Source organism: Tiliqua scincoides, chromosome 1 (assembly GCF_035046505.1).
Source record: "Tiliqua scincoides isolate rTilSci1 chromosome 1, rTilSci1.hap2, whole genome shotgun sequence".
Lineage (NCBI taxonomy): Eukaryota > Metazoa > Chordata > Lepidosauria > Squamata > Scincidae > Tiliqua > Tiliqua scincoides.
This window is the reverse complement of record NC_089821.1, coordinates 25,022,055-25,047,928: the sequence shown is the minus strand read 5'-3', so window position 1 is coordinate 25,047,928 and position 25,874 is coordinate 25,022,055. Positions and strand designations below refer to the sequence as shown.

The following is a 25,874-nucleotide window of genomic DNA, read 5'->3' as shown; positions in this document are numbered from 1 at the left end:
CTCTTGGCCTGGGCCTGGAGGCCAAGCCAAAGGGCCAGTCCCTCTGGGCAACAGTAGCAATAGCTCTCACAGAGACATCTCCTTGTAGGTCATTCTGGGAATGGACCAATGCCCAAGGATGCTTCAACCAGACAGCTTTTCCCACAGACAACTGGCATGATGGCTGTTGAAACCTTTGCAGTTGGCTATTTTATGGAACTGCCATTCTGCCAGCTTATAATAAGGAAGTTCTGTGTAGCACGACCAGCATACTGGGGTTCTAATATAGTCAGATTTTGCAGTCAACGTGGCAAACGGGCCAGAAGTCTCTGAAGTATTGTCTTCTTAGATCTCCTAGTCTAGTATAATTTGTGATAGCAAAGCTATGAATGGAAAAGCTGAAAGCAGATGAATGGCCTTGTTACTGGGAGTAAGCCCGATGTAACCCATTTTTGCCCGGCCCACAGGTGTACACGTTTGGTCCCTGTTGCATATATGCAATGTTGGGCAGAAATGGCTTAACACAATGGGACTTAAGTAATAGAAAGGCACTGGATTGTGCTGTAAGGATATCCAAATTTCAGTAAGGTCAAAAAACGTGCAATCACAACATCCTGTGGCAAGGAGTTCCACAGATTAATTATGTTCTGGGTCACAAAATATGTCCTTTTGACTGTTCGGAAAATAAAATTGACTTCTGCCAGTCAATTTTAGTGGCTGTCTCCTGGTTCTGGTGTTTTACGACAGGGAAAAGAATTTTCTTCTATCCATCCCATGGATAATGTTATATATCTCATTTATCGTCCCCTTCAGATAGGGGGAAAATGATCATAGAGAATTTTGGATTCTTATCTAGTTGTTGTAACATTCACAAATGCTAGTTGTAAGTTTATTTTCAGCTGTCATGTACATTTGGGTTGCCCCTTTCCTGCTTATTTCTCTTGTCAGTTCAAAGTCTAAATGAGAGACTCCTTGCATGTGAACTAAAGTGCCCTCAGCCTTTTCTCCATTCTGACTCATTGTGATTTTGGGGGTTCTATTGTAGGTGGGCGTTCCCTCCTGCTTCCCCCTTGCTTTGGGGAGCAGCCAGGCCGGTATTTTGACCGTGAAGCCCTGGCATCCCAGGTGCGGAAAGTGGAAGAAGAAAACCAGCTGTTGCGGTTGCAACTCAGCCAGTCTCAGGATGGGCTTGCGGATGGGACTGATGGCAGCCAGCAGGGCATGGAAGATCAGGATGGACGGAGCAACCGCACCGGCTGTCCCAAACAGAGGCTGGTGCAGAAGTGCGAGGTAAAGAAGATGCTTCGTTGCATTGCTGGGCACAGTGCCTTGTCAACGTGCTTGTCAGCAGGTGGTCCCCAAGCTAGGAGGGGGTTGGATATCATAGTGAGAGCTGTGGTGTTGGCCAAGACTTTTGCTTTGCTCAGTTTCCCAAGACACTGCTGTAGTTATACCGTTCCTCTTTCTTCTGTTTCCTGTCTTACGTTAGTAGAGGGTGTGATGGAGAGAGGTGGCTGCAGTTTTTCCTATCCCCTAAAAAAGGCTTTTCAAACGGGCGTCGCGACACCCCAGCCTGCGGGCCCTGGCCCCTGCCCCCTTAAGGGGCAGGGGCAGCCTGGAGGCAGGGAGGAGGCAGTGGCGCAATCCCTAGGATTGCGCTGCTCAGGGGAGCTGCAGGGACTTCAGTACACGTACCCAAGGCCCTGCAGCCTCCCGGGGGTGTGGGGAGCCCAGCGCGACCTGCAGCAGGGCTCCCCGCAGCAGTGAAAGTAGATGCAGAGCGATCGCACTCCACTTCTGCTTTAGCGGAGGCGGGGCGCGATCACTCCGCATCTACTTTCACTGCTGCGGGGAGCCCTGCTGCAGGTCGCGCCGGGCTCCCCGCACCCCTGGGAGGCTGCAGGGGCTTGGGTACTTGTACTGAAGCCCCTGCAGCCCCCCTGAGCGGTGCGATCCTGGAGATCGCGCTGCTGCCTTCCCCCGCCCCTGCTGCCTCCCCCCTCCCGCCCACGCAGGAACTTAGTGGCTCTCCAACTCTCCCAGAGAGTTTGAGAACCACTGCCCTAAAAGGTAGTTTGTGTGATGGGATGCCTAGGGAAAGGCAGCAGCACTGATTTGTGCTCGGCTTCCATTCCTAACTTGGACCTGTTTGTTCTTCATAAACACTTTGCTTTCTCCATTTTGCTCTTATTGGAAGGCGGCAGCCTTGGTGTGCCCCCCTATGTAGTGAATTAGGTACAGATCAAAATACAGTGACGCTCATTCTGCATGCAGAATGATGGGGGAAGCATGTGTCCAGCTGTAGGGGAGGGAGGGGTGCCCTCTTGCAGTGAGTGGTGTTTGTGGGGATCAGATCTGACAGCCTCTTGTATTTCTGGACAGCTTCTCCACATTGCCATCGTGTGTGCTGGGTACAATGCAAGTCGGGATGTGGTTACCCTTGTGAAGTCCATCCTCTTCCACAGGTAACTTGAGTTTGGGGGGGGGGGCTGTTTTGTTCTTTGAGCTGCTAGGGAGGCCTCTGGCTCTCTCAGGGCCTGGAATGTGAGGCTTCAAACATGATGCCTTTCTACAGCTTGACTTCTAAGCTGCAGTTCAGGAAGTGGAAGGGAATCGGGCCCTGAACAAGACAGAAAAGATTTGACTGGGACTTCTGCTGCTCTGCTTTTTGTTGCCAACTTGCAACTGTGTTCCCCCAGGGAGGAGAGAAGTCCTGAGAGGTCATAGTAGTACCACATGGGCAATGGAGAGGGCTGAGGAAAATGGTAGAGGGGAAAGATTCAGCAATTGGGACCTTTTTAAAAGAAATCTCGCCTTCAACTGTTGTGAGTGTTAACCGTTTCCTCTCTTGACAGGAAGAACCCGCTCCACTTCCATCTCATCACTGACTCAGTAGCCCGGCAGATCCTGCAGACCCTGTTCCAATCCTGGATGGTGCCTTCTGTCCATGTTAGCTTCTACAATGCTGACGACTTAAAGGCAGGATACTCAGATCCCAGCTTCTCACTGTGTCCCTCCTTTAAATGACCCTTTCCATACTGTGCATTTCTGTGATGTTAGCAGCGCTGTAGGGGAGGCTGGGGGGCAAGAATTGTTTGGATGAAGGGGAATGTTTGAAGATGAGAGCTCTCAATGGTTCCACTTCTTGCTGCTCTGTCTTCTGCAAGAAAAAAGCAGCTAATGACTTGGCCTAAAGCTTTCTCTTGGAAACGAGTCTTGAACAATTTGGCTATCAGTTTTCTTGTTGCAGAGTCAGATGTGATAAAGGTGTTATTCTCATAAGGCAACTTCCAGAGTGATTGCCATGTTAGGGCCCAATCCTGACCAACTTTCCAGCACAGATGCAGCTGTGCCTACAGGGTGTGCACTGTATCTTGCAATGGGGGAGCAGTCACAGAGGCCTCTTCAAGGTAAGGGAAGCCTCGGGGCTGCATTGGCACTGAAAAATTGGATAGAATTTGGCCCTTAGTCTGCTACAGCAAAACCAACAAATAGGTTCATGGCTGACAAGTTTATTCTGCCTTTTAAGGCAGAAGAGGCACTCTGGCTTCCATGAGAAACACGTGACCACAACAAGGTTAAATCTGGACCCAAGAAGTCATGAATTTCTAGTCAAGGCTGTGTTTGACTTTCAGGATTGCACCAAAAGAGCAGTCAGAATATGCCCTTGGAATAATACATCTAATTGTAATTTATTTACACATATACTACTTCATTTCCTGCCACAATTTAAGCTTCAAATAATTTTACTTTAGTTTGGCAAGGTGGAAGATGGGCGTGGAGATAGAGTTCAAGGGTCTGGAGGAGTGCCCAACCAGGAAGCACATGGAGTTGTTCAGAACCCTAAGACTGCACCTGATAGCCCCCAGGCATTTTGGGCCAGCACCACCTTAGTATCTCAGTCATTCCCAGGCACTGTGTGCACATTCCCAAGCTGTTCTCCATAGCCAACAGAACTAGAACCTTGGTTTATTTTTGTGTGAGATTTGCAGGGCACCAAATTTTCTGCACTGAATACAAACAACTGTGCTAGGCTTGTTTGGGAATCTAGTGTTGGAGGGCTTAAGCTCAGGTTTAAGCTGGGGTCTTCAGGTATGGAATTACTGTAATCTGGAGTAAAGGAGAGTAAACAACAATTGATGTTGTTTCTGGTTGCATTGAATTCCTTGAATAAAAATAAAATAGAAATTAAAGGGACGGGAGGTTGGGAACCACTGGATTAGATGCATGGCCCATGTCTCTTTTCCGATTTGTAAATGTTTATCTCTCTCTGTTGTAGCCAGAAGTGTCCTGGATTCCTAATAAACATTACTCTGGAATCTATGGTCTGATGAAGCTGACTCTCACCAAGGCACTGCCCTCTGACCTCTCCAAGGTCATTGTCCTGGACACAGACATCACCTTTGCCACTGACATTGGAGAACTGTGGGCAATATTTGGAAAGTTCTCAGGTAAATCACAGCAAGAGAGGGGAGGAAGAAACTCTTCAGTCCACCTGGGCACCACCCTCTTGGCCCTGGATATTGTGTGGATTTTTTCCCCCTAGTCAACAGTCTTTCTAGTTATTATGTTCCTTTGCAAGGAGTGCACAAGGAGGCAAGCTTTACTGTGGATTTTCTCACAGATCTGTTGACCTCTAGGGCTCAAAGCATCCACACTGGGTACCACAGTTCAGTGCTGGGAACCTGCCTTGTCAGGCAGAGTCCGCTAGCCGCTGCATTTGGTCTCATTTGCCTTGTCTTATAAACCAGACAAACAAGTGATTGGGCTGGTGGAAAACCAAAGCGACTGGTACCTGGGGAATCTCTGGAAGAACCATAAACCCTGGCCAGCATTGGGACGTGGCTTCAACACAGGTAAGCGCCAGACAGCTTTCACGAGGGCTGTAAGTGCGTAGGGGCAGGATTCCCTCTTCTTCTGCATGGTGTTTTCTAGTAACTTGAGAGTTAGCTTTGTTTGTGGGGGAATCTAGGTTCAGATATCTATGTTCAACTTACAAAGTAGCCTTGGGAAAGTTTCTTTGGATCAGTTCCCTCTTACATTCCCCCTAAGTATGCGGGGTCCCACTGGGGCTGCATGGGGGCAGTCTAGAGTGCTTGGTGATGACATCATTGTCACTGCTAAGCTACAGTGCACCCAGATGGAAGCAGTGTGGGGCTTCCCTTAGAGGTATGTGACTGTGCATCTTGGTGGGAACGCTGCTTTGACTGTGGATTTATGCAGAATTTATACCAATTTAACTATTATGGCTCCCCCTCAGAATCCTGGGGATTGTGGTTTAGTGAAGGTGCTGAGAATTCCCCATTAAAGATCCTTAAATCCAAACCCACCCCAACAACTATAGTTCCAAGGGCAGCCTGGAGTGAGAAAATGATTGTTTTAAAATAGCTTGTCTGTGGTGCAATTATGTCCACTCTCAGCCTGATCTGAGTTCATGATGTAGTGAAGCTAAAACTCTGTCCTGCTCTTCTTGTGTGGTGGTGAAAGGGTGATACACAAATATGAAAGGGAAAGAGAAAAGGGAAAGAGAATATGAAAGGGAAAGAGAATCCTCAGTATTTGCATTTCATTCCACTAATCAAGCCTCCTTGGGAGACCTGCTCCTTGGGAGAGCTCCTGCTCCTGCTCCTTGGGAGACCTCCTTGGGAGACCTGCTGCTGCCCGTATCTTTATATCAAGTGCTTCTGGGGTGAAGCATACCACTAATGGAAGCCCTTCCAGTTCTTTGAAAACTTCACTATTAACCAGGAGCAGCTAATGCTCAATGATACTGAAAGCCTTGACAACTTTTTCTTCTGGCTGTCAGTCTTCAGTCCTTGGTGCCTATAACCCACTCTGCTGTTAACATGTAGCAGGTAACCCATATTTTCAGAATCTGGATAAACAAAATTAGAACTAAGCAGAGAGACACAGCTGAGCTTGTTTCGTGCTTCCCAACTTGACATCTACTATGCACAAAGCTTCTTCTTGGGATAGACAGGCAACTGCTCACCTTGACTGGTCTGAAAGATTTCTTGGCACCATCTGCTGGCTGTCAACGGAACTGTTTGTTCCAAGACAGCCTCACCAGGAGAATTATGTGTTCAGGGTGGGCCTTTTAGGGTCCATTGTCCGTTCCTTCAATATAGGAGGCTGGTTCTGCTTGGCAGGTGGGCTGGCCACAGCCCTCAGTTGCAAGGTTTTGATTTTGCAAGTTTCCCTCTCTGGGCACGTAAAAGCGTGGTGTAGACCTGTATGGCTGTCTTCACTCTCGTCTTGGTTTGGTTGCCCACTCCGCACCCACATAAAGGGGCACACGTTGCTTGGTGACTTGTCATTCATCTTAGAAACACTTGTTTGTGTTGTGGTGGTAGGAACAACACAGTTTTAATCTTGATTGCCTGATGAAGGCTCACTATGGAAACAGAGTTGAGGGTGGGTGGAAAGCTTGGGATTGAGAGGCAAACCGAAGAATGACACATGCAAAACCAGAGGAGAGCCATTTGCACAGCCTAGCAACCCAGCTTACTAAAGGGGAAATGGCTGCTTCCTCCCTTGGGACAGCTGTCATTATTTTTAGGTAGAATGCAGGTTCTCCCGGGCTTGGCTCAGTCACTGTAAACACAATACAGGAACTGATCTGGATTCCGAGCCAAGAGGCTTTGGAGTGGAGGTGTCTCTAGGACTGGAGATCCAAAAACACTGAGCGGTTATTGCCTTCAAAAGAAGACACAGGATGCAGCCCCACCCCCTGTGCTGAGTTCAGGGTTGGTCCAGTCTTGAAGATCCCAGTGGTCTCCTGCTGCTTTTCCCTCCTTCCCTCTCTCTCCTAGGAGTGATCCTTCTGTTCCTGGAGCGACTGCGCCAAATTGGTTGGGAGCAGATGTGGCGGTTGACGGCGGAGCGGGAGCTGATGAGCATGCTCTCCACCTCACTGGCAGATCAGGCAGGTTTCAGAGCTTGCATATTTTGCTGCCCCCTTCGGCTTAGCCCCCCGCCTCTGCTCCAGCCCCTCTGTCATTCATCTGGTGTAAGGGCTGGAATTTTGCACCCTCCTGGCCTGACTTCCCACTTGCTGTTGCCCTGGGGCTTTTTCCTCTTCCAGAACATGCCTGCTTGTCCACTGTGCCAACTGCGCTCTCTCTTCTAGGACATCTTTAATGCAGTGATCAAGCAGAGCCCGAGCCTGGTGTTGCAGCTCCCTTGCTTCTGGAACGTACAGCTCTCCGATCACACCCGTTCAGAGCAGTGCTACACCGAGGTGTCTGATCTGAAGGTGGGTCTTTTCTCTCTGGCTGCCCCCTTGTGCAGATTCTCCTGCAGCGAACCCTCCAGGGGCAGAGAGGACTCACGTCATCCAGCTTGGACTAGGCTGAGTGCTGGAGAGGTTGGTTGGTTTGCTAGGAGTTGGCTTGTGGGTAGCCTTCTTCTGCAGTAGGCTTTATGCTTTAGCTTTCCGTTCTCAGGTGATTCACTGGAACTCTCCTAAGAAGCTGCGAGTAAAGAACAAGCACGTGGAGTTCTTCCGAAACCTCTACCTTACCTTTCTGGAGTATGATGGTAACTTGCTACGGAGGGAGCTCTTTGGCTGTGCCAGCCTACCTGGCTTGTCAGGTGGCCAGGTGAGAGCCTACCTGCCTCTCCCTTCTTGTCATGCTTAAAATGAAAGTCCCCTGCAGAGTGGGGCAGAGAAGCTGCCTGCCTGCACGAGAATCTGCCTGCCTCCTCATTTCCATAGAATTCTGTTGATTTGTTTCCTTCAAGTGGGCCATTTTCTTCACTTCAGCTCTTGTTTTGTCAGCATTCCATTGTTCCTATCCCTAAATTATAAAGGGCAAAGCTAAAGAATTTCTGCATGGTCCTGCCCCACCCCATTCCAAACAATATATACTTTTTTTTTTTCTAATTAGACTTAGATTTACTGTTAACCCATATTTAGTGCCAGGCTCCAGACCTCTCCCCTTCAGCCTCTCTTGCTTTAGGCTATTCCATATTTTTCAAGCTGCATCTGAGCTCCCACATTCGTTCCACTCTCACAATTTCTTTCTGCTTCTCTCAAAATTGTAGCTCCAGCAGGCCCTGGAGGAACTGGATGAAGACGACCCTTGCTATGACTTTCGACGGCAGAGCTTGATTCAGCACCGGGTGCACCTCTTCTTCTTGCAGTATGAATTCTTCACCCTGGGTGATGCAGCTGATGTCACCCTGGTCGCTCAGCTGTCCATGGACAGGTATTAAAAAAACAGAGAGAGAGAGAGAGAGAGAGAGAGAGCAAACCATGAACAGGTATTAAAAAAACAAAGAGAGAGAGAGAAAGAGCAAACCATGCACTTGGTGCTTTGCACAGAATGAGAGGACGTGTCCCTACATCTAGGTCAGAGGTGTCCAAACTTTATGGCGGGAGGGCCCCATCATCTCTCCGACACTGTGTCAGGGCCTGGGAAAAAAAGAATTAATTTACATTTCAAATTTGAATAAATTTGCATAAATGAATATTAGAAATAGAACTTGTATGAATTAATGAAGGTCTTGGAATAGCTCAAGGCCAGCTTTTCCTTTGCTGCCACTGTTGCATCATAGACTTGAAACAGCAAGCAGTGGAGGGAGGGCTTGTCCCACAGCTCACGCAAGAGGTTGAACAGCTGGCCATCATGCTGAGAGCAGTTGCATCAGGCCAGCATGGGCTACAGCAAGTCTCTGGAGGGCCAGAGGCTCACTGGAGACTGGGAGCTCCCTGCGGGCCGGATTGGGAGTCCTCAAGGGCCACAAGTGGCCCCAGGGCCGGGGTTTGGGCACCCCTGATCTAGGTTAATGTTGTCTGCTCTGACCAGCAGTGGATCTTCTCAGTTTCACACAGGGGGACTTTGCTAAACCAATCTGGAGATGCCAGAGCCTGGAATCCATGCATAGCATGAAACTCCTCTCCCAGATTTACTGTTTGTCTGTTGAGTCTCTTATGCTCCTGATTTGTCTCCTTGATCTGCAGGTTACAGATGCTGGAAGCCATCTGCAAGCACTGGACAGGTCCCATCAGCCTGGCACTTTATATGTCTGATGCAGAGGCCCAACAGTTCCTCCGCTACGCCCAGGCCTCAGAGGTGCTGAGCAGCCGCAGGAATGTCGGCTATCACATTGTGTACAAGGAGGGGCAGTTTTACCCAGTCAACTTCTTGCGCAATGTAGCGTTAAAGAATGTGCAGACACCTTACGTCTTCTTGACGGACATTGATTTCCTACCTATGTACGGCCTCTATGACTATCTCAGGTGTGTTTCTCATTGGGGCCCCACAGAGTTCCCAGCCAAGTACTAGGGCAAAACTATATCCTTTCAGTCATTCTCCCTTTTTGCTCTATCCACAGAATAGTTGCCAGTATTTCTTAGGGCCTTAAAGTTGGAGATTAACCACATCTCCCTTTTCACAGCTTCAGGCTGGGGTTAATCCTCAGCTCTGTTGGGTGGGATTCTTGGTTCATTTCAAGGGAGCTCTGACCTCCTTCCTCACTTGCAGCTCACCACTGACATGTTCTTTTCCAAACTGTGTAAAGCCACAAACTCTTCCATCCTTGCTGCCAGGCTGAGAAAAGTGGGCCAATTCTAGCTTCCACCCTGGGCCAAGCGACATGTCAGTACCCAACACTCTTAACAGGGAAGAGATAAGTATACCTGTTGGGATTCTCCATTCAGCCAAAAGCCAACATCTCCTTTCTTCTGTGCTCCAGGACTTCCATCTTGCAGCTGGAGCTGCCCCGGAGGAAGGCAGCACTCATTGTGCCTGCATTTGAGACTCTGCATTATCGCCTCACCTTTCCCAAATCCAAAGCGGAGCTGCTCTCCATGCTGGACATGGGCTCCCTCTATACCTTCAGGTAGGGTTTGGCTCAGAGCAAGCCTGTGGCCTGCTTCACAAGATGGCTGAACCAGTCCCAGTGATTCTGACGAGAGACCTTCAAGTCACGTTTTGGCTGGAGATTTAGAACTAGCATGTGTCATTCAGCCCTTCAGCTGCTAGCTATGTCATTTCTCTTTGTTGCCTATTTTTTCCCCCCCATTTGGCTTATACCTCCCCACTGGCACGCCTGGAGGGGGGACAAAATGTAAAGCGGCCTCTCCCCTTCAGAACCACTTTGCAGATGTGAAACCAAAGTGGAGGAGGTTCTTTTGTTGCTAAGTTTGTAGCACAATGGGGGGAGCAATAAAATGATCCTGTGTCATCAGAAACCTGTTTAATTCTCAAAGCACAGGGGCTTGTCTGAGAACGGAGAGCCCCTAGATACAAAATCTTCTCACCGCTTATATTGTCTTTGTGTGCAGGTACCATGTGTGGCCACAGGGTCATGCCCCAACAGACTATGCCAAGTGGCGGACAGCCACAGTGCCATACCAAGTGAATTGGCAGCCCCACTTTGAGCCTTATGTTGTAGTAAGGCGTGACTGCCCCCTCTATGACCAGAGGTTTGTAGGCTTTGGCTGGAACAAGGTGTCCCACATAATGGAGCTTGATGCCCAGGTAAGTGTGTAGCTAGAACCTCCTACAAGGTTGCTCCTTTCTATACCAGAAAGCCGGGGGGGGGGATTCTCTCAAAGGGACGTGACCCTATCAGCATCTTCATGTCTACTTGCAGGAGTATGAACTGCTGGTCCTTCCCAATGCCTTTATGATCCATATGCCTCATGCCCCGAGCTTTGACATCTCCAAGTTCCGCTTGAGCTCCAGCTACCGGGACTGCCTGGAGACCCTGAGGGAAGAGTTCCACCAGGACCTGTCCCGCAAGTACGGTGCTGCTGCACTCAAATACCTCACTGCTGAGCGGAGCCTGTGAAATGGTGGCCTGGACACCAAAGGACAATCTGTGCAAGATGTTATGTGGCCTGCGGAGGGACAAGGTGCTCTCACTGTCTGGAGAGGATCACGTCTATAGCAGTTTCTCACTGTCACTAGTCTCTTACGGTCAGAAATTCAGCCAGTTCTGGACTCACCAGGTCTAGGCATATCCAGTGGCAAACAAGACTGAGAGACTAATCCTATGCATATCTACTCAGAAGTAAGTGCCATTAGAGTCAATGGGGCTTACTCCCAGGAAAGTGTGGATAGGATTGGGCTGTGAATTAGACAAACAGCCAAATCCTAACCAACTTTCCAGCATTGATGCAAGTGCAATGCAGCCTGAGGTAAGAGAACAAACATTCCCTTATCTTGTTGCTAAATACTTGGCACATGGGGGGAGGGGCTGCCGCTCCCCACTGCATGATGCAGCTCGTGCCCCATTGACCCAGCTGCACTGGTGTTGGAAAGTTAGTTTGGTTTCCTTTCAGCCCAGTCTCATCTGTGTGCAACTTCTTTTTGTATATTTGTTCCTGCCCCCAAATTGTAGGGAAAGGAAATGAGAGGAAGGCACCCATGTTGAATGTGGGGCTTAAGAACCATAAGCCACGCCACCTTCCCCAGTCTCCCAGCTACTTGTGTCTTGATACCACATATCTACCCATCTCCAGGCTGGAAAAGTGCACTTTACAGAGCTATCCTAGACATGCAGGTTCAGGCCTCTCTAAGTTTGACTTTTGGCAGTGCTTCTGCACTAGTTACAAAATGTTTGCCCCTAGAATAGCTTGTTTCTAGCTATTCATAGATGTGTGTAAGAGGGACTGTATATGTAGCTCTTGCGTATCTGCAAAGCCTGCCTGCCTGACATAGATGGGGCTTACCAATGCTTTGAAAAGCACATGGTGGTCTTACAGCATTTCTGCAGCTGCCAGTCAGGTTGTGCTTGGCTTGCCCCTACAGTTCATCATTTCAGCTCAAATGGGAGGAAGGGCTCCTCAGCAGACAGGGAATGTTGTTGGCAACCTTCAGTCTCGAAAGACTATGGTATCGCGCTCTGAATGGTGGTTCTGGAACAGCGTCTAGTGTGGCTGAAAAGGCCAATTCGGGAGTGACAATCCCTTCCACACTGGGAGCAAGTGCAGTCTGTCCCTGGTCTGTCTCCCTGGCTATGGGCCTTCCTTCTTTGCCTCTTAGCCTCAGACTGTTGGCCAAGTGTCTCTTCAAACTGGGAAAGGCCATGCTGCACAGCCTGCCTCCAAGCAGCTCAGAGGCCAGGGTTTCCCACCTGTTGAGGTCCATAAGGCCTTCAGATCCCTCTTGCAGATGTCCTTGTATCGCAGCTGTGGTCTAGCTGTAGGGTGCATGGGAATGTAGGGGCAGGGAATAATGAGATACAATGCCATTGTGTCTCTTCCAAAGCAGTCTAAAGTCTTCTTCATGTGTTAGCTTTTCTCCTTGTAGTAAGGAGAACCATGTCCATTGCCCATGGGTGTAATATGGTGCTGGTCCAGACCTTTTTTTTTTTTTTTTTTTGGCAACCTGGTGCCTGTGAGAAACAAGGTATGATGGCAACAAGCAGCCTGGTTTGTTTCACTCTCCTCCACATTTGGCATGCCCAGGGATATTGCCCCGGAACATGGGCATTCTATTAATTATTAGATGCATGGCGAGCAGTAGACTTATCTTGGCAGAGGTCCGACCTTGGCATTGCACATTTGTCAAGCAAGCTCTTTCCCCTCCCATGGAGGAATATGTCCTGGCCCTGCAATTTGGCAGAAAGTGGCCATGATGTGGTCTTTTTTCAGTGGTGCCTGTTCAGGATCTCTCCTGGGTGTTAGCAGTGGTAGCTAGATGTTTGAACTATCCTCAGGAATTCATAACAGAGTCAGGCTGTTTCTCAGAATCTCAGGGCTGGAGCTGGGGGTCACAATCTGTAGCCACTTTTGTCTTTTCAACCTTGAAAGGAGGCGCAGATCATCTCCTCCCGCAGGCCACCATCCCTGTAACTGTTTGGAGAACGTTATCTTCAAATGAACTAATCTCAATCTTGGAATTAAATAATCCCAGTCTCAGAAATCCACACCAACAGTTGAGGATATAACAAGTTGCTCTGAATGAATGTTGTGACCGGACAGCTGCGCTGGGAGCAGCTTCACCCTGGTGTTCGTCCACTTTTCCCCAAACACTGGAGCACAAAGATGTGAGCATAACCTGCAAGCATTTTCTTGCTTGCTATTTATATAATTTAATATGGTGATTTCTCACAAGGTGTAAATGATTTTGGTGTCATAGCTTTTCTAATGTTTTTTTTCTTCTTCTTCATCTGTTTGGTTCTGGGGTATCTCCAGGGCCGCCTGCTGCTAGACTCTGTTTTGTTTCTCTCTTGATTTCCTGGCATTAATCTGGAACACGAGAGCTTCCAAAGCACTGGGACTGAAAGTTTTCCATCCCACGATAAAGCAGGCAGAGGCAAAATGTGGATATTGCCCACACAGAGAATTGTATGGAATGGGAGCAAATGTTACCTGCCTTTTTAAAATTAAAGTATTTCAAAATGCTTTTTCAAGACTCTGAGGGCGCTGTGTGATTATTTGTCCCGCTGAACTTCTGAGCCAGTTCATACATGTCTGAGCCATGAGATGGACGATACACAAATGACTCTGCTTTCCCCATTTCCACTGTAACACGGATTTGTGTATCTCGGTACTGACAGAACAGCAAATAATCCCTAGCACAATGCTTCCCAGACTTTTTAGCACTTTTAAAAAATGACAGTCTATGGTGACCCACTAAACAAAAAAAGAGACCTAAAAATATTTTATTATAAATCATTAATATTAATTGGGGTCCTGCGTACCCAAAGCTACCATGACCTTACATATAGTATACATGTATAGACTCTCCCTAAAAATGGAGTTCAAGGACTGTTCCCCTCACCAAGTCATTCCAGGATATACAGAAGTGTAGTAAGGGACTTCTAGGCTAGACAAAATTATGAAACTACGCTCATGCAGGATCTAGCACACCAATTACTAGAAAAAATTAGAAAATGTGACATTTTAATTTGGGGGTTTGAAGATTATCTCCTGCCAGCTAATGGTTTTCTTTTGGAAACTGGACAAGGGTGCTTGCAAAGTTTTTAAAAAGTTCCAGAAACTTTCTGCAACGCACCAAAAATCAGCTCACGACCCACTGGTGGGCCTTGACCCACAGTTTGGGAAACAGTGCCCTAGGACATTCAGTACTCACTACAGGAGCTTTCTACTCTCTACCAGTAGCCTAGCTAGGACTAAGAAAGGCTGGGCTGGAAACGAGTCATGACATTGGGAGACATGTTAAGGAAAACCCTTCAAAACTGTTCAAGAGACAAACTAGCTGAAGAGCTGGAAAATGGCTCTTACACCACTTATAGGAAGTAGGTCCCAGGACCCAAGTCCCAATTGGCTTACGCTACAGTTCACTTGCATCAAATCTGTTTGATCTGTATTGTTTCACTACTGCCTCAGTACTCAGAGAAGCAGAAAGCTTTAAGTGGTAGTCCTAAAATAAGGAGGCTATGACTTAAGCACCTATTTTTATGAGTGTTCTGAAAATTGATGGCACATTCAGTAACCAGATGCTGTAAATACTAATTTACAATGGTGACAGTGGAGTCCCACCAAAACTAGCCCCTCCCTTATTATTTTCTTGATGCTAGATAAAAAACTGGTTTACCTTCAGAATCCTTTATTATACGCTCATTCATCCTTGAACAGGTCCCATAACCAGGTGCTATGAACATACCTGCCAGCCCAACATCAGTGCTTCAAGCTGCTCATCCATCTCCATAACCACTATCCAGGGCAAGGCCAGAATAGGTGATAGTGTACCAAATGTACAGTATTCTGCCCTTTGGCTAGGTCGGCTGTTGAGAGTCTTCCCACACAGGCAAGGAGGAAGTACATTCCTATGCTGGCTGGTGTGCCTGGGCCACCATCTATCAAGTGACTGATGCTCCAATTTTTGATACATGTATTTTGCTCCAATTCCCCCGTATAATAAATAAACTTTGCTAAAGTATGCTAAAAAGCCATGCTTTATCCTGTCATGAATACAGTAGGCAGAAGGAGGAGAGGAGCAGTGTAAATATTAGCCATTTTTAGTATTAAATTGAGGTATTCCACACTATAAAGACTCTGGATTCAAGAAGCAAATTGGTATTTTAAAAGATAAATGCACACTTGGCAGGGAACCCAAATTAGTTGCTTGTTTCCTGACACATGCATTGCATACATTGTTAAGCATGTGTTTGTTTCATACCATGGTGTTCGCCTAGTTAGAATGCACGCTAATACAGAATATAAAACAGCCCTTGGGGAGAGCCTCAGCTTCTTTCCTCAGTTTCATGCTGGAATGCCCCACTGCCCCCTCCCAAAAAATGTTTGCACGTTCTGGAAACAAGATGAAATCCATTGGTGCCTGTCAGTGATTTGCTTTTTCACCATTGTTGTGTCTCAGAGCAATTCCTACATGCAGTGAAAGCGCCAGTGTTGATTGGGGAAGCCCTGTTTAAAAAGTGATGTTTCTCCGAGGTCACAGTCTTTCAGTGAGCTTGAAGCAAGTTGGGATCATCCTCCCCACCCCCACCAGCTACATGATAAACACAACTAAAGAGACAAGATATTTTACTGTTTTATTTAGTAAAATGTTAAATAAATACAAATTGATAATTTATTCTGGATCCCCCTCTTTTTCTTCCCACTTCAATAGACTAAAATCTAGACACAGTTGTACCAAACCCACAAGGGACTGGAAGGCTACAGAAAGAAGGCAGCAAAGAGACTGCAAATCACTATGAGCACCAGGCTATTTTTTTTTTTAACTTAAAACAAACCTACCCAAACCAAGTCATGCATCCATATACCATTCACAGGGTTTTGATCTGTGAAAGCAACATTGCACCCAATTCATCTCAAAGATGGCCTTACAAATGATATGGGAACTCAGGATGCAGAGGCAGCACAGGTGAGATTGAATTGATCTGGCTCAAACATTAGGAGAAGAAGATAGGAGGGATGCTGGCAGCATGTGAGGTTTTGCTTCTTCAATGCATCATGTACATGGGTGGAAATCACCTTTCTTCCTAACCCCTTGAAAGTTAGGCAGTGACCTCTGGCATTCGCAGCTTACTCCGGACTATCCTATTCCAGTTGGTAGAACTATTCTGGAATCAAGAGTGGTAGCTGGTCTTGATAACAGAGATAGGTTTTCGGCTGGTAAGTGGCCCAAAGCAATTTGCTACTGCAAAATTGACTGAAACTTGCAAAATAAGTCACAAATGAATATAACATTGAAGATACTGTTTGTAGTTGACAGAATAGGAAAGCTAAGTATTATTCAGCATTTGCAAGTTCAGTTATGACCAAAGTGATGCACAGTTTCCAAATGCAACTTTATCTTTGATGCAGTTTTTAATCTCCATTCAATTCCCACTGGTCTGGTGTTCATAACAGAAATGAGCACTAACTGGATTTTTCATTGGTGTATTAAGTAAAGAGTCTAATTCATCATGCAAGGGAATATGCCTCTTAGTTCTAGCTTTTTTTCAGTTCCTATGAAGGGTGAAACAGCAATGAATGAAAAGTTTAGCCTGAACCCTGCTGGACTGTAAGATTCTCTGAGTAAGGCTCATTCTTTCATGGTAACTCTAGCAACTGGGCCAAATATGCATTTGTGATGTGAAGGAGACTCGGAAAAAGCTTGGGATACATGAGAGGGTGGCTATGGTTGGGGGATTTAGTGCTCTCACCCCTAGGTGTTTGTTGGCAAATTAATGAGACAGCCTTGCCCACAATGGTAGATGGATGGTACAGAGTGAAATTCAGACACAGCAAGTCCTGATGGGCCCAAGGAAGGTGCTAAATGTCTGAGTCAAAACTGTTTACTCCAACCATAAACTGAAATGAGGCACTGTGCAAAGCCATATCTAAACGCAGCCAAGAATGATGTAGATAATAACCTTCACGCTGGAACGCAGTCACTGTTGTCCATTCTTGGTAGTGCAAAGAAATACTTAAGGTTCTATAACATTGTATAAGTCTTAACAAAGAGGTTTATTATCACCCTCAGTTAATAGGAAGGCCAGCTGGAGAGAATTTGCAGCTGTGGTCTGGGTTTAGGCCCTTCTGGTTTTACACTCAGTCAGAGCTAAGAGCTATTAATTATGTGAGGCTTTACTTTTGTACAAAGCTGCAAATCATTCTTATGAAAGTGAATACAAAACAAAATACTAATCTTTTTTAAAACGTAAGCATTCTCCCTTTCCAGCTTATCAAGAGGGCATAGCCTTACTGCAGAGGAGAAAATAACTCCACAGCAGAACATAGCTTTGCAGTCTTACTTAGATGGACTTCAGAGAGGTGTAACTGGAGTGCTGGGTTGATCACGTATGCAAAACTACAGCCACCTGCAACCCATTTCTGCCCAGCCCACAGGTGTACACGTTTGGTCCCTGTTGTGCATATACAACGTTGGGCAGAAATGGCTTAATGAAGAGGGGTGAGAATAGTGAAATAAGCAGGGTAGCTAGAGGAACAGCTCACTTGAACTGTATTCACATTTTAGGGGGGGGGGGTCTAAAAGGCTGTCAGTGGTCAGACTTAAGTTTTGGAATAAGTGGAAGTAGCAGCAGACAAATCTCAAGTTGGGCCCAAGGGGAGGAATGTTGCTATTGCTATCTGTAGTGGTTGTGCAACCATATTCTATGTAGCACTCAAAAACGCTGGGGATGTGCAATGCTACAATTTCACAGCAACTTCGTTTGGCTTTGTTGAACATAAGAAAAACATAAGAAGAACATAAGAGCCCCACTGGATCAGGCCGTAGGCCCATCTAGTCCAGGTTCCTGTATCTCACAGTGGCCCACCAAATGTCCCAGGGAGCACACCAGATAACAAGAGACCTCATCCTGGTGCCCTCCCTTGTATCTGGCATTCTGTCATAGCCCATTTCAAAAATCCTGGGATTTGAGTCCTGGGAAACATCCAATTCACCAATGGAAGAGCTTCTAGTGTATTTTTTTAAAAAAATAATTGGTGCAAGAATTTTATTATGGCCAGGTATTCACTGCCCAAAGTCTTCTTTATGCAACAGAACTAACTGATCTGCCCACATAGCGTATGCAGTCTTTACTTGGCAGGCAGGCATGCAGGCAAAAACTGTCAGGTGCATCCTCAAATATGCACAGCTGATTCTAAGTCCTGCTGCAGCAACAAGGATGCAGCACTCCCTCAAACTCAGGGGAGGGGAGGGAAGGAGCTGACACCAATGTGGCAGACATTATACTAAGAGCAAGATGAAAATGAGCCAGATGAGAATCCTATTTCAAACTAGCCAGTTTTAAACAGATTCAGCCCCCAGATAGAAGCACTTTTGTCTCATAGTACTAAAGATGTTTCTAAGCAAGTGTATATATCTGACAGGTGATAGCATTACACTACAGACATTGACCCAAGTGTTGTTCTGTTCTTCATCAAGCACTGACTACTGACAGCCCTTACCAATTTCCCAACAAGAAAGCTTTTACCTGATTATCCTGATCCACCAATGTACTGCACCTCCTCTCCAGTTTGACAGCAATTCTCAAGATAAAAGAAAATCTTTGAGACACGCTATCACAACTTTCCTTTCTAGCAAACTCATATTTATGCATTCTCAGTGTATGCAAGGGCTTTCTCACACAGAGATGAAACACACCCAAGCTTCATTTTAACCTTAGCATTATAGTCCCACCAGCTAAACCTAGCAGCAACAGTCCATCTGCATTATAGTGGGAGAGAAGGGATACTGCCTTGCTGCTTGTTCCCCCTTTTCCTTTTACACTCACCTGCTTGTGATCCTAAGACAAAAACGGTGAAGAGAAGCACACAAAAGAAATAAAAAATTAAATGTGCATTAAAAAGTGGGCAGGGTAGAAAGTAGCCCTGCTTGTCTTCACTGCTACCAGTGCTGTGGACTCACTAAAATTATTACCAGTGTCACTAATCCTATGAAGCCAAATACACCAAATGCAAAACACATTTCCCCAAATGAACCTGAATCAATTTAAAGCAAGTTTTCATACAGGATAGACTTGCTTCAGCCAATTTCAGCCTTAGTACAATGAACAGTTAGATCCATGGAAGGAAAAGAAAACAAACAAGAACAGAAGGGGTTCCTTTTATAGAAGCATAAATAATGTTCTCAGTGCTTCTTTGCTGAGGGACTATTTTAAAATGTTTAAAAGAACAACAGACACTCTCCACTTTCTCAAGGTGGAATTACAGTATATGCTATGAAATACTTAGGGCTGCCACTGAAAATGGCAGCGTCACGCTCTCCTTTATTATGTGTAGCAGAATTTACTGTTTCCTGATGTCATTGTTCTGTGCAAATTAAGGAATGGGGGCAGAGCTCAACATGGGGCTACTTGTTTAGGTTCCTGCCCCACGTTTATTGTAATACACTAAGGGCCTGATCCAGAATGGCCAGCGCCAGCCCAATGCTGGCGCTGAGCATTGCAAACATGCTGTAAAGTGCATTGTGACACTCATTGCTGGCTCAGCGCAGGTGCCAGCTCAGCACGAGCATGCGCTAAGCCAGCACTGGACGGAAGAATGACAAAGGTGGCCTGGAACTCCAGGCAAGCTCTGGGTGGTGGGCTGGTAAATTGGGGCGGGGAGAGGTAGCGGGAGGGGAGTTGAAATGGTGGCAGGCCCTGCCTGGAAAGCGCAGGATTGGGCTGCAAGCCCCCTACCTACATACCAGTTTGTTTCCAGAGGTCTGTATGCACATCAAAACATGGAAGTCAAAACAGCCAGTTCTTGCAGGCTCAGTGCTACTATAGCTGCATAAAAGCACCACCAAAGGACATACTGTGCCTGTGTGAAAACGTGGACATAGTTGTCTTTAACTCAGTCAGTGCACATAGTTCCTTGCTTAGTTCACTTTACATCACTGGCTGAGAGGTCAACATGACCACTCCTTAAACTCATACACACAAGAAAAGGGAGGACGACGACAGGAGGAACAAAGGGCTACTAGCATATGGGATCTGTAGGGCTAGCTAAAAACATTTGCCTTCCTCTGTCACTGGCCAACACCAGAGGTTCAAATTTACAGACGACAAAAATAAGTCACAACAAGGTTATTGTAACTGATAATTTCATTCTGGTCTGAAGCTTCGGGGCTTATGCACTTTTTTCACCTACTATTCTCAAAGGTAACTTAAGCTAGACCTATGCTTCTTAAGACCCACCAAATCAAACGCAGTACATCTGACTTGTACTGCTACTTACCAGCGCTCAATGCTTCCCCCATTTTGCAATGGTAAGCAGGCAGCAAACCCAGGAAATTGACTGAGTGTTGGTAGGCTGCCCATAGATGGCTAGTGGACTGTATTGGCTTGGTGGGTCATATCTTGTACAGGCCTGTCAAACTTTTGGTCCCAGTGATATGCTGCTATCTGTGTTAATGTAAAGAATCTTTCCTCTGAGCAGCATCTTTACTACCTCTCTATCTGTTTGACCTACTCATGACAGCTTAAGAGGTTCGCCAATTTCACTATGAAATACCAACAGCTGATGGTGAGGTTGTTGGTATTTCAAACATAAAGCTAATGCTGCCAGAGAAGAATCCTTCTCACACATCACTGGTAAGTAGAACACCACAAGATCAACTGGGGGACTCTAAAAACCAGGAGTATAAAGCGTTACTGAAGTTGCAAGAGTCCTTCAGGGACAAGAATGGAGGCTAAAAGAAAGCAAGTGAACTGCAGCAAGCAGATGGGTGTGGTCGAAATGAAATTTAGTAAAGCATGTAAATAAAGTGCATTGGGGTGCATAGTTTTTTATTACAGAACAGGGAAGCATTTCGTTACCATCAATGGAGATCTGGCTGGCTTCATCTGATTGAAAGAGGAGTAGAGCAGTTCTGTGTACCAGGAAGATGCTGGGGCCAGCTCTGATGGCAACAGAAATGCTGCCACTGGATATAAAATGTTGGCCTACTGCACTCATATGCAAAAGTGAATATCATAGACTCACCTATTTGATGTCCAGCATCAGCATTTTTTTTTTTTTTTTTGCAGAATATAATTATTATCTAAAGATAGGCAGACTGGGCTACCCAAAGTCAGCCCTAAACATGAAACTCCTTCACCTCTATTTTCTTATTCGTCTATACTTCTGTATTACAACTGAAAAAAAGTGTTCCTAATGCTGCCAATGCTTCCCCCCCCCCCCCTTGTAACATGATAGAAAGAACAGAGCAGGCACTCTTCTGGTTGAAAGAAAGGGTTGCAGACTGAATGCAGTTTAACCTTGCAGGCAATGTGAACAGTATGATACCCTCCCCAAGGCATTTTCAAACAGAAACACAGCAGAATGGCAACACCATAAGTAAACTCTGTGTTAAAAAATTCTAAGTACACAGCATTTTCTCCAGTTCTGACACCTTTTTAATAGAAATCACTTGTTTAGGAAACAAATAGCACTTTTGTAATTTTTTACAATGTTTCTTACCTTGATCTTATTTTAAGTAACACTAGGAAGACCTCAATATCTTTTTTCTTTTTTAATTTAAAAAAGTCTTTTTCCCCCAGATACAAAGATTTTGCCCTTGCATAAAAAACAGTGCCCAAAACGATGACACACGGACTCACAAAGACTCACTGTATCTCACTGACACTATTACTTCTAATCTATACCATGCAAGGTCCCATCTACCTCTTTAATTGGACTGTCAGCCTGAAAAAACTGCTTTTCTATTCCTTACATTTGTAACCCAAAGAGAAAGGAAACGAAGGAAACAGGCATTTTTATCTGTTTTGGGTTGTACATTTGGGACATGTGCTGCACTGTTTGGGATACTCTTTTTGCTTGACAAATGTACAAAAGGGGGTTGGAATTTTCTTTGAGTCATGACATGCACTTCCGGAAACCCATGCTGATGGTATCTGTGTGGCCCCCGCCTTCTTCCTCAGCAAAGGCTTCCAGGAGCAGCTTGATGCCTGTCAGCAATGCATTTCATTTGCCTACTTGAAAAAACAGGATAACCCAAAGTGGCCAGTCTAGTAATCCTTAGCCTGTTGATGTGCTGGATAAATGAAAAATCCTTCCTCGTTCCTTTTTGTGTCTCCTATCTAAACAATAGTGAATACTGCTTATTGGATATGCTTGGTCTCCCACCCCCACCCCTCTGGACACTAGGACTTGTTAATTCATATTTCTGGATTTTTGGTTTAGTAGTACGGAGAATTTAGAAACAGGAAAAGCCAACAGGCTCTTTGGACTTGAACTTTCCCTAGCTAAACAAATTGGTCTGCAGATAAGATTTGAAACCTGCTTCTCCTCCCTGCTCCCCACCCCCAAATAAAAATAAAACAAACCTATAGTGGCTGTGGAGGCTGCTGCAGGCACACACTGGTGTAAAATATAGAGAGAGTAAATATATTATTTAACTTGGCATGGTGCTGGCTAAGAACCTCCAGCTGGCACTATTCATGTAACATGGTCCAAACTTTGCACGTACACACAGAATAGGAAGGATCGATTGGCAACTCTGGTGCCGCCCGGCACAAGCATCTTCACGCTCTTTCTGGAACCAAAGAGTTCTGCACTTTCCAGAAGAAATCCAGCTTTGCTTTTCTAGAGAGTTTTATTGTTTTGCTCTTCCTCCTTGCCGCCATCTCACCTGGCTTCTTCTTCTGTGCTCTGTTATTTAGTCTCATTGCCCTTGTTACAGTTCACCATGCAGCTCTGGGAGGGGGAAGAGGCTAGAGCGGAGGTGGTAGCATTCGCATTATTGGAGGAGTCCATGCCATTAGAGATGGCTACCGAACTGCCCTCAGAGTTTATGGGTTTTGAAAGATTGATGCCTTGGATGAGGTGGATTAACTGTTTTACCTTCTCCAACGAACTGTGCATTTCCTTCTGTTTTGCCAGAATGGTGTTCTTCATTTCCATACATTTCTGGGACAGATGAAACCAACATTAATCTTTATGATTACACTAAATACAAAGCATCCATACTGAAATGAAAGCCAATACAAAGGGATTCCACCAGCCACCCACCAGCTCATACTGCAAAAACAGAGTCCTGTCAAACACCTGTTGACTCACAATAGATGGCTGTCAGATTAGATACAATCTGGGCCAGATATAGCAGGATCAGCAACTGCTGTAGATGTCAAAGAGAAAGAGGAAAGCAAATACAGTTTCTGAAAATGGGATTTTATAGCCACATAGGACTCAATGGATTTATCTCTGCAGGTATGAAGCTTACAGCATTTTGGTTTCATCGATTCTGATATCCAAAGTAGATGAATGACAGCATCATAAAGGTCATAATCATAATTTTAACCAATTAGCTCTTCAACTTCAATTTTAAAGAGTAGATAGAAACTGAATCCTTTTCCTGGAAATGACTACAATACCTTTGTTCATTCTGCCTTGCCTGATCCAGCAAAGATGATCCATAGAAACAAAATTCCACATGCACACTTCTCTTCTTTTTTAAATCTATGCCTATAAAAGGTGGGAAGCGGGAGACATCTTGCACTGGTGGAGTGTCTGAACTATCAGCATACTGCTGAATTGACAATAGCCAAACTGTCAGCTCTGACCAGGCTGGTCACATGTTTTGAAGGAATAGGGCAGAATCCAAGCCCTTCCCCTATAAATGTTTGGTTGAACGGAGAGATTATTCTAAAGAGCATCTCTTGATCATGGCCTGACACTGATTTAAAATTTCATAGCTTCCCTTCAAAAATTGTTGTTCTGTGGCAGCATAGGAACTTCTAATATAGAAACCTCAGCACCCTAACACAACTATAATTGCCATTTCCTTAGGAGAAACCACTACTCTTAAATATATTTAAACAGACTTATATGTTTAGCATGAACATGCTTTAATTCATGTGTGATGACAATGGGGAATTTTAAAACTGATATAGAATGTGCAATATAATATTCTAGGAACAAAGATCTTGTTCTGGTATTATTGCAATTTGCTCTAATACCTGATCTACCTTTTAAGAGTTATACCAGAAGTGGAGCTTGGGGGTGGGGTGGGGCGGGCAGAACAGTAAATATGGCATGCACCATAACATGCCATGGAAGCATCCTCCTCCCGTGATGTCAGGGCCATTCAGGGAAGCAAAGGTATGTTGCCATCACTGCCACAAATGGCACATCGCTGCCACTGAAGCATTTGGTGGGCCACTGCGAGATGCAGGAAGCTGGACTAGATGGGCCTTTGGCCTGATCCAGCAGGGCTCTTCTTATGTTCAAGAGTTCAAGCCGCTCCCAGCGTGATTCTGCACTGTTCTGGGCCGAATCTTTTGTCTCCTCAAAGGAGACAAAGACATGGCCCGGAATCCCACCTGGAGTGTCTGTGAGTTATGGCCACTCCAGCTGCGATTCAGTAGTGTTCTGAGCTGTTCCCCCTCCTTTATAGTTGTGACTCCTGGTGCACTGCTGCTCTAGACCACCCTTTGCTCTCCTTCTATACAGGAGGATGGGGTGGCAGCCCAGAACATCACGGAATTGCAGCCAGAGTGGCAGCAACTTGCAGCCACTCTGGCAGCAATTCTGCGCCGCCGCCCTCCTTCATCAGAAGGAGAAGGATAAAAGGAGGGGGAGGCGTTGGGGGGGTGAGATCGGTGCTGCCGCTTCCGCAGGCATGGTGCCGAGCGCATTTGCCCCCACTGCTCGCCCTGGCACGCCACTGACATTATTAACATTAGAGAGATAAATTTGATCTAATGTAAGTATTTAAGATAGCACCTAAACGTTTTGGTTTCTTCAACGTAAACCTGTGAGATAATGGCTTAGAAGTGATACTGCAACTGCTGAGTAGTGTCATCTTCCAGGTTTCATTGCTGTAGCTCTTAGTGCCATGTGCAGAGTGTAAACAATAAATTTGAAGAGCAATACTTACTGTTATAGAATTGCTGAGTTGTTTGACTTTCTGTTCTAGTTGTTCCCTTTCTTGTTTTAAATCTGAACTCCATTTCAGCAACTTTTGTTTTTCCTCTTCTTTTGCTGGGAAAGAGAGAGTATCAGTAGCCTCAATTATACCTGCAGATGTGAACTTCCTGAAGTTTTCCCACAGTGGATCACTATCATTAAAAGCCAGCAGTCATCATACTAAGCTATATCTGAAACTGCTACATAAAGAGTCAAACACCCGAGTCAAATCTCATCTACTTGATTACTTGAGATATCAAGCATTCAGTTCTTGATTCCCTTTTGAAAACAAACATCCTATTTCTGTCTCAAAACAACATTTTCCAAAGCAAGAAACAGACAAAATCAAAACAAGTACTGTTTTCCTACCTGCTTTGTATGCAATATATGAATGAACAATTGCTAAAGTCCCTGGCCATGGAATTGCTTCTTCCTTCTTTAGCATCTGAAAGAAAGGAGTGTGAACATTTGGCTGACATGTTCTACCTCCAGGGAAGACAGAGACCCCCTCCCCCCCGCTGCAAGAATCTCTTTCAAAGTTATTATTAAAGTCATTCTTAAAATGTTCCTTTGCAGTTTTCTGAGCCTTTCCAGACAATAAAACAACCACATTTGCTCTTAGTGTTTTTTACCTGCACTGCTGCTAGTCTTGCAGCTCAATCCTATTCTCCCCACCTAACTGGTGTAGCCGTGATAAAAATGAATGCACTGTACCCAGCAGGAAGGGGTGACAGATTGGGAGGCTTTGGAAGGGAAAGGGGATTTAAATTCCCTCCCACCCCATAGTGAGTCTCCTTAGTCCTGTGCTAGCAATTTTGCCAGTGCAAGTCTGAGGAGAGAAAGGGGGCTGGGCTGCTGCCCGGAGGATCTAGCAAGCACCATCACTGGTGGATCCACCCCTCCAGCAGCCTCCCTCCCTGCCCTGTTTTGCCCTCCCCCCTATTTCCATTCTGCTCTTCCCTGCCTCCCCTGCCTTCTTACCTTCCTTAATAAGCAGCTGGAGTTCCAGCTACTCTATGCATTGCCAGAAGGCACTTTAAGGCTGCTTTTCAACAGACAGCGCTGGTGGAACATGTATTCCGCCACTGCTCAAAGCCCATAGGTCTGG

The 25,874-nt window shown here is 45.8% G+C and overlaps 2 protein-coding genes across 10 annotated transcripts in view; one reads left to right on the top strand and one right to left on the bottom strand.

Annotated features, from left to right (window-relative positions):
• The window catches only part of LARGE2 (LARGE xylosyl- and glucuronyltransferase 2), a 52,803-nt gene extending 39,454 nt beyond the window's left edge, over positions 1–13,349 (top strand). For all 5 annotated transcript variants that reach the window (XM_066634708.1, XM_066634703.1, XM_066634706.1 and 2 more), the window contains 13 exons: positions 1,025–1,269; positions 2,362–2,444; positions 2,835–2,958; positions 4,259–4,430; positions 4,731–4,835; positions 6,792–6,904; positions 7,109–7,234; positions 7,425–7,580; positions 8,026–8,189; positions 8,945–9,223; positions 9,679–9,825; positions 10,271–10,466; positions 10,582–13,349. In XM_066634708.1, coding sequence (XP_066490805.1) covers positions 1,025–1,269; positions 2,362–2,444; positions 2,835–2,958; positions 4,259–4,430; positions 4,731–4,835; positions 6,792–6,904; positions 7,109–7,234; positions 7,425–7,580; positions 8,026–8,189; positions 8,945–9,223; positions 9,679–9,825; positions 10,271–10,466; positions 10,582–10,779 — 2,108 coding nt within the window. In that variant the 3' untranslated portion in view covers positions 10,780–13,349. The remainder of the gene's footprint in view (positions 1–1,024; positions 1,270–2,361; positions 2,445–2,834; positions 2,959–4,258; positions 4,431–4,730; positions 4,836–6,791; positions 6,905–7,108; positions 7,235–7,424; positions 7,581–8,025; positions 8,190–8,944; positions 9,224–9,678; positions 9,826–10,270; positions 10,467–10,581) is intronic.
• Positions 13,350–21,243: 7,894 nt separating this feature from the next.
• PHF21A (PHD finger protein 21A) overlaps positions 21,244–25,874 on the bottom strand; it is a 162,283-nt gene continuing 157,652 nt past the window's right edge. For all 5 annotated transcript variants that reach the window (XM_066630440.1, XM_066630419.1, XM_066630433.1 and 2 more), the window contains 3 exons: positions 25,136–25,211; positions 24,738–24,841; positions 21,244–22,768 (listed from right to left, as the gene is read on the bottom strand). In XM_066630440.1, coding sequence (XP_066486537.1) covers positions 22,514–22,768; positions 24,738–24,841; positions 25,136–25,211 — 435 coding nt within the window. In that variant the 3' untranslated portion in view covers positions 21,244–22,513. The remainder of the gene's footprint in view (positions 22,769–24,737; positions 24,842–25,135; positions 25,212–25,874) is intronic.